The 18,073-nt window shown below is 38.1% G+C and overlaps 1 protein-coding gene across 1 annotated transcript; it reads left to right on the top strand.

The window, feature by feature from the left end:
• Positions 1-125: 125 nt before the first annotated feature.
• On the top strand, positions 126-16,418 carry LOC135466400 (RNA polymerase-associated protein RTF1 homolog). Its single transcript, XM_064743848.1, has 16 exons — positions 126-265; positions 1,533-1,646; positions 3,502-3,631; positions 4,640-4,832; positions 5,374-5,567; positions 5,753-5,960; positions 7,837-7,929; positions 9,109-9,199; positions 10,025-10,107; positions 10,554-10,749; positions 11,229-11,306; positions 11,890-12,147; positions 12,490-12,564; positions 13,380-13,418; positions 13,583-13,712; positions 14,186-16,418. Exons 1-16 carry the CDS (start codon positions 185-187, stop codon positions 14,287-14,289), a joined length of 2,067 nt encoding a protein of 688 aa, XP_064599918.1. The 5' UTR covers positions 126-184; the 3' UTR covers positions 14,290-16,418.
• The last annotated feature ends 1,655 nt before the right edge of the window (positions 16,419-18,073 follow it).

The following is an 18,073-nucleotide window of genomic DNA, read 5'->3' as shown; positions in this document are numbered from 1 at the left end:
TACGGTATCTTCTTTAATTATATTTATAAATTTAAAATAAACGTTTTCTACCATTCGAAAGGTCAAATGCTCGGAGTCCACATCGCCATCTCCCGCCTCACTTTCATTTCTAGGCAAATCATTGACCGCTTTAAACTAAGTTCCTCTATCAATTTGCTTGTTTTAATTCCATCTACTTAGTAGTATGACGATGAAACGAAAGAAGAGCGCTGTCTTGATAGATTCTGACAGCGATGAAAGTGACAGTGGAGATGATTTAGAAGCTGTAGGTTGTATTTCCACCCCTCAAAACTGGAATGAAATGAGCAGTCCTTGACACCCAATGTGCCCCCATTCATGAATCACGAAAAGACATGACCAAAAAAATCTACGATTTCCCTTATTTTCGATTTTTATACCAACATGATATTCCTTTCGTGTTGAACGCACGGTACAAATTGCGTACATCTCAAGGAAATGGTACCTAATCCTGTTACCAAGTGCAGTGTTTCTAGTTAGTAGGGAAACATAACAGTATTTCTATGGCTTGACATTATATCACACGCTTGCTTATTTGCAGGCTTGATTCAGTGACAGAATTGACTGATAGACATCCAGGTCAGGTCTTCATAAAGAGATATGTTAACTCATGGTGTTATACTTGAAATTCACCATGGAACTTTTGTAGCGTAGCGATTTCAATATTTGAAGAAGTTACATGTATGATGACGGACCTCATAAGAGCGTTGAAAATCTGTCTGTCTTATGTAGCAGCAAGTAACTGATCTTTCTGATGTGTAAAACAGGTTAATACCTGATTAATCATTCATATCCAGTTCATATTATGTTCTTTGTTAATGCCTCAGCAAAGAATGAAGTATAAACATGGTCATTTCCAAGATCTTCAGACAACAAATTTCAGAATTAAGCATTCTTCTTATGTCTCCTACAGTATCAGTTGTCTAACAATTTATAGTATTAACCATCCTAATCATTGTCACCTTAATGCTTATGGTCACTACAGGGTAGGGAATTTTGGTGGGGATAACTCTGATTTACATGTAGTAGATGCAAAATTCATAGTAAATTAGATATTTAAATTGCAAGAAATCCTGTTGAATCACAAAAGAATATAATCTGTATTCTGCACTGAGGCAAAACTCAGGTTAAGTATGTTATTTCTATTATTGTAAATAACAGGTGTAACACGAAAGCAAAGTGTGTCATAGGTGTTAAAATAGAATCCTTTCAAAACATTAAGCTGGATTTTTGATGCTTGAGCCTGTTCATTACAGCTAGTTTTGTGAGATTATGTTATCAGTTTCAAGATATGATTAGTTTTGTCCTGAGAGGTTGGTTTGAGAATTAATGAAACTTTTCAGATTCTCAGCCAGCTTCCTACATTGATGTACGTGTGATATTTTAACAGTGTAATCAAATTATGTACAGAACTGTGTTATGATGACATGATGAATTTGAGACAGAACCTATCAACAGCATGCATTTGTATTCACAAAAGAGAAGTTTGAAAAAAATTGTCTTTAATCTTTCAGGATTTCCGAGCTCTTGCTAAAAGAAAACGACCAGAATCAGAATCCCAGTCAGAGCCCGTCAAAGCACCTCCTGTGGCTAATTCAGATTCTGAAACCTCAGAGAGTGATGATGAGGTAAGATGTTGTTAATACTCTGCTTCCATAGTATTTTTGTCCATATTCCTATTTTGAGGGCATTATTCTGTTTAGATCAAAATTATACTATTTTTGCATTTCTGAAATCGACCGACCCAGCCAATGGGAGACTCGAGAATGAGCTACGCAGAAGGTCCAATTGAATGCATTAGTTTCTTTTGTGACGTTGCAGTGTGTGTATGTACTTCATATATGTTTATGAGCACACATACCCCGATAATTGTGACGTAATAAAGGAAAGAACATAATTTCACAGCTTTGGACAGTCTTTGTAAAGCGGGGAAGGAGTTTTATCAGTTCCCCATTCTATAATCACACTGTCAGTTTTCATAATAAGTTGTGCTGTTTTATCAGCCCTGGGATCACAAAGTGATTTTATACTTAAGTCAAAATTTAATCTTTAATTTGGTATGATCCTTTCTGTTATTTTACCCAGAATTAGTGTTGTCAAGCATTATTTTGACTTTATTACATAAGAATTAACAATTTTTAAAGTGATTTGCTGTTTTGATTTAAGTTTAAAAGGCCCTGGGACCAGTAATTTTTGCCAAGCTTCCTTATCAGGGGTCCACGCAGGCAGTTGAATTTTGTGTGCCACCTATAGGCTAAACCGTTGGACTTGGAATTTTGCAGTATTCTCCGACTGTACCTGAAGTTGTGCATCACAGAGCCCAATTTTTTCTAGGACACGTGGTTTGGCAAAAATATATTGTATTTTATATGAATACATTCCTCTTTAAGAGCCACTGAACAGATTGTTCTGAAATTTTATATGCAGGTAGACCGTTGATAGTTACAGTAAGTTTGAAAAAATCGTTGACTTGTGGTAAAAACTGTTGAATTATGCCATTGGTCGAAGTTGTGACGTCACAGCTAGTTTTGGGGCCTCCGTGGCTCAGTCGGTTAAAGCGCTAGCGCAGCGTAATGACCCAGGAGTCTCTCACCAATGCGGTCGCTGTGAGTTCAAGTCTAGCTCATGCTGGCGGCCGTACGTGAGAAGGTCTGCCAGCAACCTGCGGATGGTCGTGGGTTTCCCCCGGGCTCTGCCCGGTTTCCACCCACCATAATGCTGGCCGCCGTCGTATAAGTGAAATATTCTTGAGTACGGCGTAAAACACCAATCAAAAAAAAAAAAAAAAAAAAATCACAGCTAGTTTTGAAATTTCGAATGTGTTTTGAGTCGTTGATTCTGAATCTGCTTTCATTTTTTGCCTATCTGTATAATTTTTTGAGGTAAAGTCAAAAAACTAAAATTTAGTTACATAATTTTAAATCACCTCGAACTGTGGAAGCTAGAAATCTGAAACATGCACAAAATTGTAGCCCAAGACATGCTCTTTCTGTATGGATTTGAGCTACAATCAACAGTTTTCTTGCTAGAAGGGTTTAAGGACAACGCCGTTTTTTCAGCAATAAATGTTAATCCCATTGCTTTAACATGCGGACAGATATATAATATGTTGATTTAATAGTTTCTGCTGCACTGTCAATGGTTTCTTAAAGCCATTGTGTGCTTAGATATAACATGTAGACTGTCTACCATTTGACAGTGTACAGTGATAACTATGACAACAAACGACGTCGGTAGTCTCCGTGGCCAAGGGGTTACCACGCCAGCATAGTGCTATGACCCAAGATCTTCCCACAAGTGTGGTCGCTGTCCCGCTCATGCTGATTTCCTCTCCGGCGTTACGTGGGAAGGTCTGTCAGCCACCTGTGGATGGTTGTGGGTTTCCCTCAGACTTTGCCTGATTCCCTCCCACCATAATGCTGGTCACCATTAATTAATGGTTGCTGCGTCCGTTGATTTCATTTGCAATCCTTGTTGTTACAGTGGAGAGCTGATGGGAAGACACCCAAAAAGAAAAAGGCCAAGCCTGTTAAGAAGCCAAACAAAAAGTCAGCAGTATCATCATCAGAGAGTGACGCAGACAGTGACAAAAATCAGTCTGAGCCAGAAGAGGGTAGGTAAAGTTAAAAACGATGGTGAACTAACAAGAAATACTGAAAGGTGTTTTGTTTCAAACAATGTAATTTTACATGCATTTGATAGGTGTTTTATGCCGTCTAAAGTTTATAGTTCACGTTATAGAGTAGTGAGTTTTGAACAAAGCAGGTAGGCTGTGCTGTGGAAATCGTGTAAATTTGCTCTGGCTTCATATGTACAACCATTGGTATTGGGTTTAAGTGAAACGATGACACATACAGGAAGTCAAACACAGCCCTTAAAACTTGATCCGGGGCCGACGTGATTAGCGTGCCAGCTCAGCGCATTGATCTAGGAGCTTCTCACCAGTGCAGTTGCTGTGAGTGTATGTCTAGCTCATGTTCGCTTCCTCTTTGGTCATACGTGTGTAGTCTCCCAGCAACCTGCGGATGGTCGTGGGTTTCCCCCAGGTTCTGCCTAGTTTCCTCCAAGCATTAGGCTGGCAGTTGTCATATAAGTGAAATATTCTTGAGTATGGTGTAAAACACCATTCGAATAAATAAATAAATAAAATCTTATCTAAAAATGTTTACCTAATAAATTTATAATAGGAAATAAGTTCTGATGTTAATGGTCTCTCATGCGATGACACCATAGATAAGATGTATATACTTCAAATGATGCCTACTTTCATGCCATCAGGTATGTAGAATTTGCACTTTATTTGCTCTAAAAATTGGCTTCCAAAAGGCACATTTTTAGAGCCTAATAAAGGTCATAAAATATTACTTTGGGTACTGGAACATGTTTATAGTAGAATATTATCCTACCTTTCAAACGAACCTCAAAACACCTTTCTGATTTAAACGTGTTATCGCCACAATATGGCTGCAATATTTGTCCGAAGTGGCTTTAAGCCATAGACATTCATTCAAAATACCTCTGAGATGAATAGATGTCAATGAGTCGGAGGCAAAATGAGGAACTTGAGGTATGGACAAAATTTAAAGTTAAGTACAGTAATTTGTTGCCTCCCTTGTCACAGGTGAGGTTTCAGACTCTGGCAGCAGCACTGGCTCTGATGGAGAGTCAGAAGATGACGAGAAGTTTAATGATGGCTATGATGAGAATCTAATCGGTGATGAAGAGGACAGGAAGATGCTGGAGCAGATGACAGAGAAGGAGAGAGAACAGGAAATCTTCAACCGAATAGAGAAGCGTGAAGTGCTGAAAACAAGGCATGTTAAAACTGAAGGCTATCTTCCTCGCTCTTGATTCATACCCAGCTTCACCCCTAACGTGTTGTTTGTATGAATCAGTAGGAATTATGAGTTAAAAAAATTTACGGAAAAACAACAAAGAAGAAGATTCAGAAGTTTACTATTCAGACAAGATTATCATATCTGCAAGAGTTAAAATCAACTGTTTAGCCACTTGCCTCAGGGACATCTACATCCAGGTACAAAAATATCCTGTGTGTCCATGTGCAACAACAATAGCCAGAAAAGCGTAGCCCTTAAAGTTATCAGACCTAAGTTGACCCCTGTATTCATGAAAGCATTTATTTCTTTTTTATAAAGTGTACCAACTTTTGAGAAGGCTTTATACAGCCATAAATTCACATCAGAGATAAAGATCGATGACCAGAGTTTTGTCAGACCTGTGCTAGAATAAGCATAAATAAAGCAAATGATAATTGTCTTTACTAGGCCATAATGTTGAAGCAACACAAAGGCTGTAGCCCAAAAATACTAAAAAAATGCATTGTCAATTTTGTAGATTTGAAATCGAAAAGAAATTACGCCAAGCGAAGAAGAAAGAACAAAAAAAGAAAGGAAAGGTGCATGATATAAACCACAAAACTGTGATGCAGAGAAGCAAGGAAAGACGGAAACAAATGGAAGACAAAAAAGACAGCAAAATGTCTGCTTTAAAAGATCTGAAAGCCAAAAGGGAGGAGAAAATCAAGAAAGGTAAGAATTCATGTGTGTTACCATTTTTATGACTCGTGTGTATGTTTCCATTACATCATTCAGTGACATCATGTCTGTACAATCTTCACAAGTTCGTCTGCCATTCATAAAAATATTACTGATATTTGATGTAAAACTATAAAAATCTAGCTTTGTAGTAGAGCACATGTCCTTGTATATTGTAGAAATCCAGCAGAAAGAGCAACAAGACAAAAAGAAGCCCCTGAATGCTTCAGACATTTACTCTGATGACGATGATGATGACGAGAATGAAAATGATGACAAAAGTGACAAGGAGGAGTCAAAGAAGGAGTATGACCGTGAGAGCAAACAAGACTCAGACACTGATGGAAGTGATCAGTCTTCATCAGGCTCTGAGTCTGATGGAGATGAGTAAGTACGAGTTGTATTCTCTTTCTGCGGGCTTGATGTCTTGGTAAAACAAATGTAAATAATTTCAAAATTTTTTATAGACATTCAGTGTTGTGCACTATAGATCTGTATGAGCAGAAATACATAGGGAATGAGGTAATGTTTAGATTATTTAGTCATGGTCAGCAAATTATCCTGTCATTTAGCATATTGCATGAGTTTTTTTTTATTGTGTGCTTCATAGCTGATGTTAGCCATGATGTGACTGAAGTCAGATCTAGAAGCTACTCTTTTATTAACATATGGCTACCGTAAATGACCTAAAGTTTCGCCTTGGGACTTCGAAATTGTATCCCAGGATTCATTGCGGTGATTATGGTTGTTACTGACTGGGCACCGAGGAAGAGCATCCGGGGTGGTCAAGGGATTATACTGACAGCTCAAAAATGTAATAAACAAGCTCACGCTTCACTGAGCAGTTTTCCTCAGTTATATTGTAATGATTTTAGTACATGCACTTTGCAACTGGTTGATTGTTTTATTATCATTATTTTGTGATAAATGGGAATTTGGGAGAATACTCTGTGGAGATCAAGCGTGACTACCCACAACCTTTACGCATGTGGAGTGTCATGTCAAATGTCCATTTTTAATCTGCAGGGCTCTCTGTATACAAAGCTGTAGCAGAATTTAGCATACCGCAAATCAATACTTGCAAACTAGGCCTACCAGTGGACGAGATGAAGATGTCAAACTGCAATTAAAGCGACATCTACACATGTGCATTTGCACTGCGGCAGCTAAACATTTGTCGTTCATTCTGGCGTAATTTGTTAAGCTTGCCCATATTTCATAAACATGAATACTTAATTTGCTTAATAATTAATTGAGTCCTCTCGGATGAAATTTTAAATGTAAAGACTGATTTTATCTCCATGTCGACTTATTGATCACGTGATTTTTTGCTAGTGAAAGGCAAAACAATAATCTGATTTGTTGCTGGTGACACATAAATCATGTCTATTCAAAACTGTAGATAGGAAATCATAAAACATGCATTTTATTTTGATATAAAGCCAATGATGGTGTTGTGCGAACTTCTAATGTGATAATAACAGCAAATGCTACCGAAAAGAGGTAAAAGTAAGTCATGGTAGTTTTCAGAAACATCATGTGGAGTATGTTTTGTGTGTTTAATGGGAGGTTCTCGTTTTGAAAACGTGGTATAGGGACCTCTTCTGCATTAGGATGACAGTTCCGACTGTAAAGAAACAAAATGTGTCGCCTGACATACTGGGCACGGGAAGCTGATGATAAATATTTCTGAGTGAAAACGGTGGGGGCGGGGGGTGGTTGCTGATCATTCTCTTCTGTCTTCTTGCTGCCAACACAGATTGTGCGAAAGTAAATGACAGTAACTCAAAACATGCGAAACTTTAGGTCATTTATTATAACTAGATCAGCAGCAACACCTGTTTGCCGTGGGTCTTATTATCTCCTTATTTAGAGGTCAAAATATAGTTTGTCAAAATTGTCTTCCAACTCACAAGAGCATATAAAGAGCTGACTTCACTTTCAAAAATATGTAGGCAAGAACTGGGTTTGATTGACAGGTTTAGAGTAGGTGTTAACTGAATCCTACAGCAAAAAGTCTGATTTCAGTGAAACTGATATTAGTAATTAAGCAGAAAGTGTAAATTACACTCTGTGTGGGTGGCAGCTGGTCCTACAGTCATAGAAGGCTTGTCATGTAGTGGCGATATCTGGGCCTCTAAAAGACTTATATTTAGATGATTTTAGTACAACTTCATGGGCCAGTGTTTCATAAGATTGGATATACATATTTTACTGAACTTCATGGTTGATTTCTGATTCTTTGATACTACATGTACTTCAGCTCACCAAGAGAATCTCGTCCAAGAAGACCACAGTTTATTACTCAGAAGGAAGAACTAAGTAAAATACGCTTATCTCGGCACAAACTGGAAAGGTAAGCTTTAATACCCCATTGCTGTCAGCATGCGTGTGATAGGCCATAAAGATAGATGTGTGTTTATGCCTTGACCTGTCATCCTTGTGAGGACAAATTTAATGAAAAATGTTGTTTATTGCCTTGGTCGTTATACAGTGTTCCTGTTTTGTGGTTGATTGCTTGACTAGACTTCAGCCATAAGGCATATCAGGTGCAGGTTTAAAGGCCGGCCTGGGATATGACCATTGTTTGCAAAGCTTTCCGGAGAAGTGGTTAACTGCACTTCTGTGACCATAAATGAAGGCTTATCTTTGCTTAAGATTTTGTTACCTACCACAAATGTGGTGCGCAAGCTGGCATGTCACATACAAAATACATCAGTGCGTTGCTAAAGGCTGCAATCTTTTAATATGGAGTTAGGCGTAGATCACAGCTGGGGAGTCCTCCTGGTTAAAATATTGGTACTTAAGAACAGCCAAGTGCAGAGAAACTCTACGCAACAAAAATCCAGGCAAAACTCCAGTGAATTATGTTCACCAAGACATTCTCCGTTCCCCTGCCAACTCTGACATTCTGTAGCCTTTACGACCGGTAAGTCCAAGGTGATGCACAGTGGTGACTTACGCTCAGTTGTTGTGACGACATCATGAAAAACCGAAAATCATGTTACTGCAGAGGTGCGAATTAACAATTGACTGAAGGCTATGGAGCAGAATGACGGACCCCGCAGTTTGTGCAAAATGTCAAATTAGGTTTGCAGTAAAAACAAAGGAGGGATTATCCTTGGCTGCTGTTGCGCATGCTTGCCTCGCTGACCCAGATTTTAAAAACATGAGCGGTGACCTGCTAAATATGAACCTACTTTTAACTTCGGCTAAGATTTACAGGAGAATCGTGATGTAAACTAGCGATTGTTGCGTGAATATTTTAGCTTTCAGAATGTCCTTACTTTATGTGTATCCAGGATGAATGTAACACGCGTGCCTCGGAATTGAACAGGGGGAAAGTTCTATGTAAGCATTATATCAGAATCAGGACCACATGGCTCTCGAGATATGGGTGGCCTGCAGTCCATGCATTAAAGAATTTTCAGATTGTTAAATACCAGCATATTCTATAAAATTCATCCAATAGCAGTTCAGCTCAATCATTCCAGAAAGGTTTCAGCCAAATTGCATCATGTAATCTATGTTTCAGATGGTGTCATATGCCCTTCTTCAAACCCACAGTCATGGGCTGTTATGTGAGAATAGGGATTGGTAATCATGATGGAAGGCCAGTATATCGGGTGCGTAGTCGGTACAAAATTGTTCTCTCATTATTTGTGGTTTACAGCATTAAAAGTGTGGCTAAGGGTCTTGTTTTACTTTAATTTCTCTGAGGTTTTTGACAGTGTTGAATATTATTTTAAATGTTACTGCTTAAATTGTAGGGTAAATTGTGTATACAACATGGAATTAAGCTGAATGCATAGTTAAGGTGTAAGATTCCCCTATCACACAAATTTCATTGGTTATGTTTCTAGTATTCAAAAAGAAGTCAGAAAGATCAAGTTACGCAAACCTGTGTTTAAAAAACATCACCCATGCAAACACATGTGTGAGACATGTTTTGCTGCTTAGCTTCCTTATTTCCCGCAGGAATATCTGTACATGTATTTCTTTACTTATGTTTAGTAGCAGCCTCAGACAATGTTATTCTGACTAGTGTGATAGTAGGCTGAATATGGGGGTAATGGCTAGTGTTACAATTTTGAGAAACTTTGATCAGTTCTGTGTTATGTTTACTTGACAAGTCTGATTAAGAGCAGTACTGAGTTTGCAGAATCCCGTGCATGGATATCACTGTCAACAACAACACACATGTACAGTGAAAACATTACTCACTGTAGTCTACAGTATGTGTACTTGTAAATGATCTGAATGTGTAATTGCAACAACTTAGTAAAATAAATATAGAAGAAAACAAATTTTGAATTAAGCATATTCTAGTACTTGCCTTGCGTACTTCCTGATGTAGCTTTACATGGTTCTGAAGGTGAGCCAACATTTAAATTAGTGATGTTTTATATTGAAGTAACAATGGTCTGTTTATTTCTCAATTTACACTTCAGGTAGCAGAAATAATAGATGTTTTAGAAACGGCCAAAATATATCAACTGGGAAGCACAAGGACAAACAAAGGGCTAAAATTAAGGTAAAGTTGCCTTGATATACCGCAGTTGAATAGTGTCGTTTGATTAGTTCAATCCTTTTTCATCATAAGTTACATGATACTAATGTACAGAATACATTTTAAACAGATCAAACATGCACGATACCTTTAAACATTATAAACTCTTGCCCTCTGATGATGCTTTCAATCTCCCTATTTAAGGTAAAACAATCAGAAAATACAAACTTTCATTACTGGGGCCTAGGTTCATACAGTTTGATGTATTGGTTCACCAAAATTTTGATACTTTTCAGATAAAAATTCTTGAGTGTGATATTAAGCAAGTCAAACAATTTTGTTCTCCCCTATAGTTGTTGTCGAATTGACGGATTAAATCCAGTAATTAGCGTGAAGGCCTGTCCTTTTGTATCTGAGTGTCAAGTGATCCATCCTTACCCTCTATTCCCATCTCTTGTGTTTCACCTCAGGCACGGCAATGCAGAGCGAGTGTACAGGTTAGAGTTTGTGTCAAATCAGGACTTCACAGACACTGAGTTTCAGAAGTGGAAGGAGGTGATGATGTTAGGAGGTAATGAGTTACCTACCTTGGATGAGGTGGACAAGAAACTAAAGGACATTCAACAGGCTCAGACCTATAGCTTCAACGAAAAGGACATTGAGTCAGTAAGTTGTACACCCATCTGCTGTGTTCTACATAGATAAGCGAACCCCCAGTCTTTTGCTCGTCAAGAATTTCAAGATGTTAAATCTTTGGCCTTCGGCATCTCCCATTCCCTTTGCCAGATTTCATGTATCATAGATAAGAAAGTATAAGAAATGGTGAAAAGATAATCCTATAATGTTGGGGTTTATCTGGCTCGGATAAAATGGTAAAAATTTAATTCACAGTGCATGATGAATGCTGATCAACTGGGCTGATTTCAGATGGCTTTAGTACATAAAACATAGGTGGGAAGGTCTGCCAGCAACCTGCGGATGGTCGAGTGTTTCCCCTAGGGTTGACCTGGTTTCCTCCTACCATAATGCTGGCTGCAGTCGCGTAAGTGAAATATTCTTGAGTACGGCGCAAAAAACCAATCAAATAAATAAATATTACATAAAAGAAAATGTAGGTCATAAATATGTACTTTTCACTCTTTCAGATAGTCGCAGAAAAACAGAAATTTAAGAAAAATCCACACAATTATGCCATGGTTAAAACAAGGCTACTTAAAGAGAAGGTAAGTTTGAATCTGCGTGAGAAGTGAGGACGTTCACATCTTATGTCATTTTATACATCAGGTATTGTTAAAGATGAAGGGAAATTAGGACAAGTTCCTTTCTAACCATGTCATTTATCAGAGATCGGTTGGGATGAAGGGAAATTAGGACAAGTTCCTTTCTAACCATGTCATTTATCAGAGATCGGTTGGGATGAAGGGAAATTAGGACAAGTTCCTTTCTAACCATGTCATTTATCAGAGATTGGCTGAGATGAAGGGAAATTATGACAAGTTCCTTTCTAACCATGTCATTTATCAGAGATTGGTTGGGATGAAGGGAAATTAGGACAAGTTCCTTTCTAACCATGTCATTTATCAGAGATTGGTTGAGATGAAGGGAAATTATGACAAGTTCCTTTCTAACCATGTCATTTATCAGAGATTGGTTGAGATGAAGGGAAATTAGGACAAACTTATGAGGCAAAATGAGATAAAGCTCATCGAACAGTACGTGTATTTTATTGATGAGGACATGTAGCATATGGAGAGAAATGAGGATAAGTTCACATAGTTAACTCACTAATTCATTGTTTTTGATCAGGAAATGGCAGAGGTAGAAGGCGACGAGGATAAGCTGAAACAGAAGCTGGAAGAGTTGGAACAGTTAGAGGAGAGAGCTACAGAGCTGGATCGACGAAGGACCAGCAATATCAACTCTATCAGCTACATCAACCAAAGGAACAGGCTACGTAACATCATAGACGCTGAGAATGCCTGCAAAGTTGAAGTGGCTGAAGCAAAGAATGCAAAGGCGGATCCGTTCACACGGAGGGCGTGTCGGCCAACGCTAGTCACCAAAGTAACATAAGTTCCTACTGGTCCTTGAAAATTTGAAGGCTTTGGAAGCCTTTTAAAATTTGTTTACCATGGAAGTTATTGTTTTAATGCCAAGTATCATAATGGATTTATGTTTTGAATGAGTTGATGAATTACACGTAGCTTCTGTAAGGTCTGATATGTACTTTAGCTTTAATATCTTAGGAAATAGATAAATAAAATAAATAATAGATGGTGCCTTGAAAGACATTTTCTTTCACAGGTAGGAGACTGGCTTGTTTTGTATGCACTGAATGTGAATGATGTGTTTTTTTGCCTTTCTTGATTGATCATAAGGTATAAATTTGTTCTTTCCATTTGACAGACAAGGGAAGCTCAGGATGCTGAACTGAGTTTCAAATTAGAACAAGAAGCTAAGCGCAAAAGAGAAGCTTTGCAGGTAAATTTTTTGTGTTGTTCTGTCGAATCAGCATATACCCTATAGGCATATATTGTGACTTCCAGAAAGTGGACTGTCACTTCATAGGTAAATGTGTGTTCAGGTACCTGATTAGGGCTCTGCAGGTGAATGTTCTGTCTTGTGTAAATGTTGTGTGTGACCTTGACACACCAAAGACTATACTTGTGATGCCCAAAAGGCTGTCTAATAAACATAACCACGCGATCATCAGGATGTCAGTGCAGAGGGGCTGTGAAGAATATACAAGATTCCGTTGACTGTGACGTCAAGCTGTGATGCAAGTACTTGGTTTTTTTTTTAATATAAAAAGTGCCTATCATTTCCCTGTACTGGAAAATTGCATCGCCTTGTTTTTTAGCCAGGCTTCAAAGCGTTCTGCTATCATGATGGCAAAGTTTGCTAAATATGAAACTGCCTACAAAAAAGTGTACATATAGGACTTACATGTACCTGCTTTTATTCAAAACGTACTTGTTCATATTAAGTGTATGTAAATGTGTGCTGTGCTTTATGTAGAAAGCTGTCAAATTTAGAAATATTCAAGTTACCTACATTTAAACTTTTGAAGAAAACAAAATGGACATGTTTATTATTATATAGTAACTTGACACAACTATGCTTTAGAAATTGAGTGAGTGAAAATTAAATTTGCCATTTGATTTCTTACAAGGTTTATGTCAGGGAACCGTTGATTCTGATCAGTACAAATTCCCAATGAATCTGCTTCCCACAATACTGATAGTTGGCTCTTGTTAAGAGTTAAAATGTTCTTCTGCTTTCACTCCTTTTTAAAGACAATGGAATCGACTGTTACATCAGGAGGGATTGTTCCGGTAAGTTTTGCTTAATTTATTACTTTTTTATTGGTAATTTCATTTTGAACATAACGCAGAGATTTTCATAATCCATGTAGACTTACATCCATCCACTAAATTGACTTGTATGTGTGCTTCAGTGTAAAGTGAAGTAATAATTGTCCCTGTTTTGAACTGAGCAGATGGACACAACAGATTCTGACCCTCACAAGGATGCCAACTCTGGGGGACACGCTTCAGGGGAAAGATCAGCTGATCTGTTTGCAGTCCATGATTTCGATATTAAAATTGATTTAGACGTCCCAGCCAGTTGTAAGTAGTTGTGGAAGCAATATGTTTGTCTTCTCTTCTCTCTACCTTAAGCGTTAGTTTTCAGTGGACATTGTGTCTTAACTGATAAGGGCATTAAATAAATATATAGGGAAGGTAACTCAAATGAACACACGAGAGGTTCTAATGTGACAACTTTTTTGGTTACTGATAGCAGCACGCAAGTGAATAACCTGTACAGTTTATCCCCATTGAAGGTACAAAATCTGTAAAAATATGGTGCTCTTTTTCTTACAAATAATTCAAGTGACAAATTACAATTATCTGATAGTCCAATGAAGATGTAAATGTTGGTAAAATCTGTGTGTAAAATGTTGTTTTTAATCTCTGCTGTTTTTTTTTTTTAAACATTGCTTTAATAGAATTCTGTAGTCTGAAAGTGAAGTTATCAGTGAAGTTTAACGCTCAGATAAATCTTAGGCACTAATGCCTGGCGTTTGGTTTGCTTGTTTTAGCTGGTTCCATGGTCGTTAATCGACCAAACCAGGGTGGGCGTGATGGAGCACCCAAGAGATCTCTAAACCTGGCAGATTACAAGAAGAGGAGAGGCTTGATATGAGACCTGACCAGTATGCAGACTTGGCATTGTCAGCGGTGGAAATCCCACGTCAATCATCCTGTGACGGGATTCTCCATACAGTGTCTGTGTTTGGTGGATAATCAAGTGTTCTGTTTGTTTTCTGTATTGTACACCTTTCTTGTGAGATATCCACGAGCTCTGGTACACGTATCCTGTGCTCACAGGGTCTAGTGTCTTCAGTGACCAGTAAGCATGAAAATGGGCAGCAGATCAAATACCAGGACTGGCTTATAGTCCAGGAATTCAAAGTGTTAGGATTTAGAAAGGCCAGCAGAAAACCACGTTCAAAACCAAAGCAGTGGTACTAACGGGGATCTTACAAATGGGTTCATCATACCAGCAGCTTCCTAACACTCTGTTGTACACTATTTACAAAGAAAGTAGGGGATATTCAGTATAAATGAGCTTTGTTTATATTAATTTCAGTGTCTTTCATTTGAAAAACAGTTTATCAATAACAGACGCATGAGATGAACGACATATGGACAAATTTCAGTCATGATGTAATGGATTAACTTTACAGAAATGAACTGACAAATTTGAATGCAAATTTCCAAGTCCAAACCAATCAGATTCTGTAAATATCGCCATAATCTGGAACATCCCCGACTTTTTCTTGTGAATAGCATGCTGTCAGATTGGGTATGGTGTCAAATTAAGACATTTCTTGTTATGCCTGTACATACTACATACATGAATTTTCACTTGCATTGTTTCTCTTTCAATTCATACTGTTATTTCTCCTTGATGGTGGCCATCTACTGCAAAGGCCGTGTGTTGATCAGATTTGTACATAACTACCTAGTATTAGTTATGTCCCTGTTAATAATACCAGCCTTTGTACAATTTCCCCTGAATATCTGAACATGAATGTATTTTCATCCAGTTTTCTATTTATGAATTATCCACAAAGTTATACACATCCCAGGCATGCTTGGATGGAGTATGTGTAATAGCCACTTTGTATGAACTGATCAGTTCGTGAACATTACCTACATCTCATTTCCACTGTCCACAACAGATCATGACAGTTAATTGTTTGAATGTTTCTGAGTACTTGGATAATTGAGGACCCTCACAATACGAAGCTTTTGAGTGTGACATTACTTTAGCTTGACATTGTTGCTTTATAGCATGTTGGGGCAAATCAGTGCATTTCAGCATGGGCAGCCATGTTGGGGCAAATCAACACATTTCAGCATGGGCAGCCATGTTGGGGCAAATCAACGCATTTCAGCATGGGCAGCCATGTTGGGGCACATCAGTGCATTTCAGCATGGGCAACCATGTTGGGGCAAATCAGTTCATTTTAGCATGGGCAGCCATGTTTTTGCTGCAGATCAGTGCATTTCAGCATGGTTAGATTTAGTCGAAGTATATCACCTGAAATCCCACCCCACAAAGGGACACTGACCAAAATATTGTAATGTCACACTCAAAACTGCATATTGAATCAGTCGCTGACTGAGATTCTTAAGAGCTGAAGTTATGTTAGCTTAAGTAAGAATTGATGGAGACACAATAATGTTTGATTCCATTTGGGACGAAAACAGCCCAACTTTAAGTTTGACTTGAACACATGTGCAGCCATATGTTGCTAGTCCAGGTGTTCATACTATTGCAATCCCAAGACTTCATGATATACAATGAAATATTCAGGTGATGTAGAAAAATTGCAATTTGTTGAGAATTATTAACACTAAATACCAAAGGTGATTTAGGGTTGTTTATTGAGGATGTTATTTTGAATTTTCTCATGAATTTTAATTTATTCATTTGGCCCCCGAGCACTGGAATGGTGGGTGAGAATGTTTGTCTCATTGTCCAGGTCAAAAGTAACAGTATTCGTGATAGGAAATATGTTATCATCGGAAACAAAACTCTAGCAAACCTGTCAGTCAAGGGATAAACCTGTACTTAGGATCTGATAAGTCTCAGACACCACACCATTGTCAAGCCCATGATTGGAGGGAGAATTCATATTGACGAGGAGGAGAAGGGGTCTGTATTTACTTGTCTAACTAACAAACTGAGTTTAAGAGGGGACCCCTTCCATTACCCCCCCCCCCCCCCATCCCCACTCCACCCCACCACCCTACCACCACCACCACCCCACCAGGACACAAATCTGTACATGTTACTGATATCTGTATTTATATCATTTTGTATGTAGTCAGTGTTAGTGAATGTTTGTACAGTGTGAATGTTGAAGAATGGTTTTAGCACAATAAATCAATGTGTAACTTTATTCATTGTCTCTTTTTTCTTCAATGATATCCTTGATCTTCAGCCTTGAAGTCCCAGATATTCTATCACCTTCACCGATTGTGACCATGGTGGAAACAAGTGGTGTTCAGCACTTTCATGTAATCTGACCTGAAATCACATACGTTCCACTGACATGCCACATATCCTTATGTCACCTGTGAATATTAGCAAGTGACTTGCCAAAAGGCTCTGATATTCCTCCTGGCAGTCTGGTTTCCTTCCCTTTTCCTATGAAAAACGGCCAATGTGTAAGGTATTTCTGAATTTTGAGTTAGAAGTTGAGTAATTAAGGTTGTTCAACAGAAAGGTTGGAGAGCTTAAGCTATCCCCTATGTCATACAATTGTGGCCTTGATTTATATGACGAATTAATCGGGTAGTTAAACGTTTCGGCTTAATACGCCGAATTTTTTCACTTATCTAAAGGTGTAGTAAATGATGAAAAAACGGCCATTGTGTAAGGCATTTCTGAATTTTGAGTTAGAAGTCGACAGCTTCCCTGAAGCACAGGGAGCTTCACTCCAATGTTTTCATGGGGAGGAGGCGGGGAAAGGGGGTATACTGAGCATATGTCAGTATTTGCATGGAGGTTTCGCCATTGAATCCATAGTGTTTTATTATTATTATATTATGGAACATTTGAGTTTAAAGAAATGCAGTACTCTTAAAAAAAGTTTATTTTGTCAGATGCATGGTTCATAAGTAATTTCCAGTGATTATACTGTAATTCTTTAACATTTTTGCATGTTTGCAAGATGTTTTTTCAAGCATATTCAGAGGACAGTACTCTGTGTAGACTGGTCAGATTACCTTATGTGATGCCCTGAAATTGCCCAACTCAACCAAGATAGTTTTGTCTCAAAAATAAAATTAGAGTGAGTGAGTGCTTGGGGTTTAACGTCGTACTCAACAATTTTTCAGTCATATGTTGGCGAAGGAATGCACCGGAAGTGCATAAGGGAAAAGGGTTGAGGAATTAAGGTTGTTCAACAGAAAGGTTAGAAAGCTTAAGCTATCCCCTATGTCATACAATTACGGCCTTGATTTATATGACGAATTAAGCGGGTAGTTCAACGTTTCGGCTTAATACGCCGAATTTTTTCACTTATCTAAACGTGTAGTAAATGATTTTAAACGGATTAAAATATCACTTTCTGGTACCGATTGTACAAAATACCTTTGTATACTATAACCATAGTTTGTCAAAGAGAAACGCTTGCTTTTTTTTTCAAAACATTGAAAGAGAAACACATTCACACTTTTTGCATATATACGCTGACGAGAATGAGGGTACAGCGAGTTCATCGAGTATCGATATGTCTAGCTACATGTACAGTGTAGCTTAATTCCAGAAGTTCTATACATTTCTATTCTTTATTTGAATCACATCATGTGTGACCGGACAACCAAACGTTCTGACATAACAACCCATGTTTTTTTCTTTTTTTAAATAATCCTAGACGTTGAATAGATGTTTCAAACTGAAGGTTGTTATT

This window comes from Liolophura sinensis, chromosome 6, assembly GCF_032854445.1.
Source record: "Liolophura sinensis isolate JHLJ2023 chromosome 6, CUHK_Ljap_v2, whole genome shotgun sequence".
NCBI classification, from domain to species: domain Eukaryota; kingdom Metazoa; phylum Mollusca; class Polyplacophora; order Chitonida; family Chitonidae; genus Liolophura; species Liolophura sinensis.
The sequence above is the reverse complement of the archived record's forward strand: the minus strand, read 5'-3'. Positions and strand labels throughout refer to the sequence as shown.

What these genes read in the sequence shown, in the direction of transcription:
- LOC135466400 (XM_064743848.1), top strand. Translation starts at nt 185, where the DNA reads ATGACGATGAAACGAAAGAAGAGCGCTGTCTTGATAGATTCTGACAGC. An exon ending in ATGGAAGGCCAGTATATCGG is followed by an intron (nt 9,200 to 10,024) that starts GTGCGTAGTCGG and finishes TTTACACTTCAG; the next exon opens with GTAGCAGAAATAATAGATGT. An exon ending in GCAAAAGAGAAGCTTTGCAG is followed by an intron (nt 12,565 to 13,379) that starts GTAAATTTTTTG and finishes TCCTTTTTAAAG; the next exon opens with ACAATGGAATCGACTGTTAC.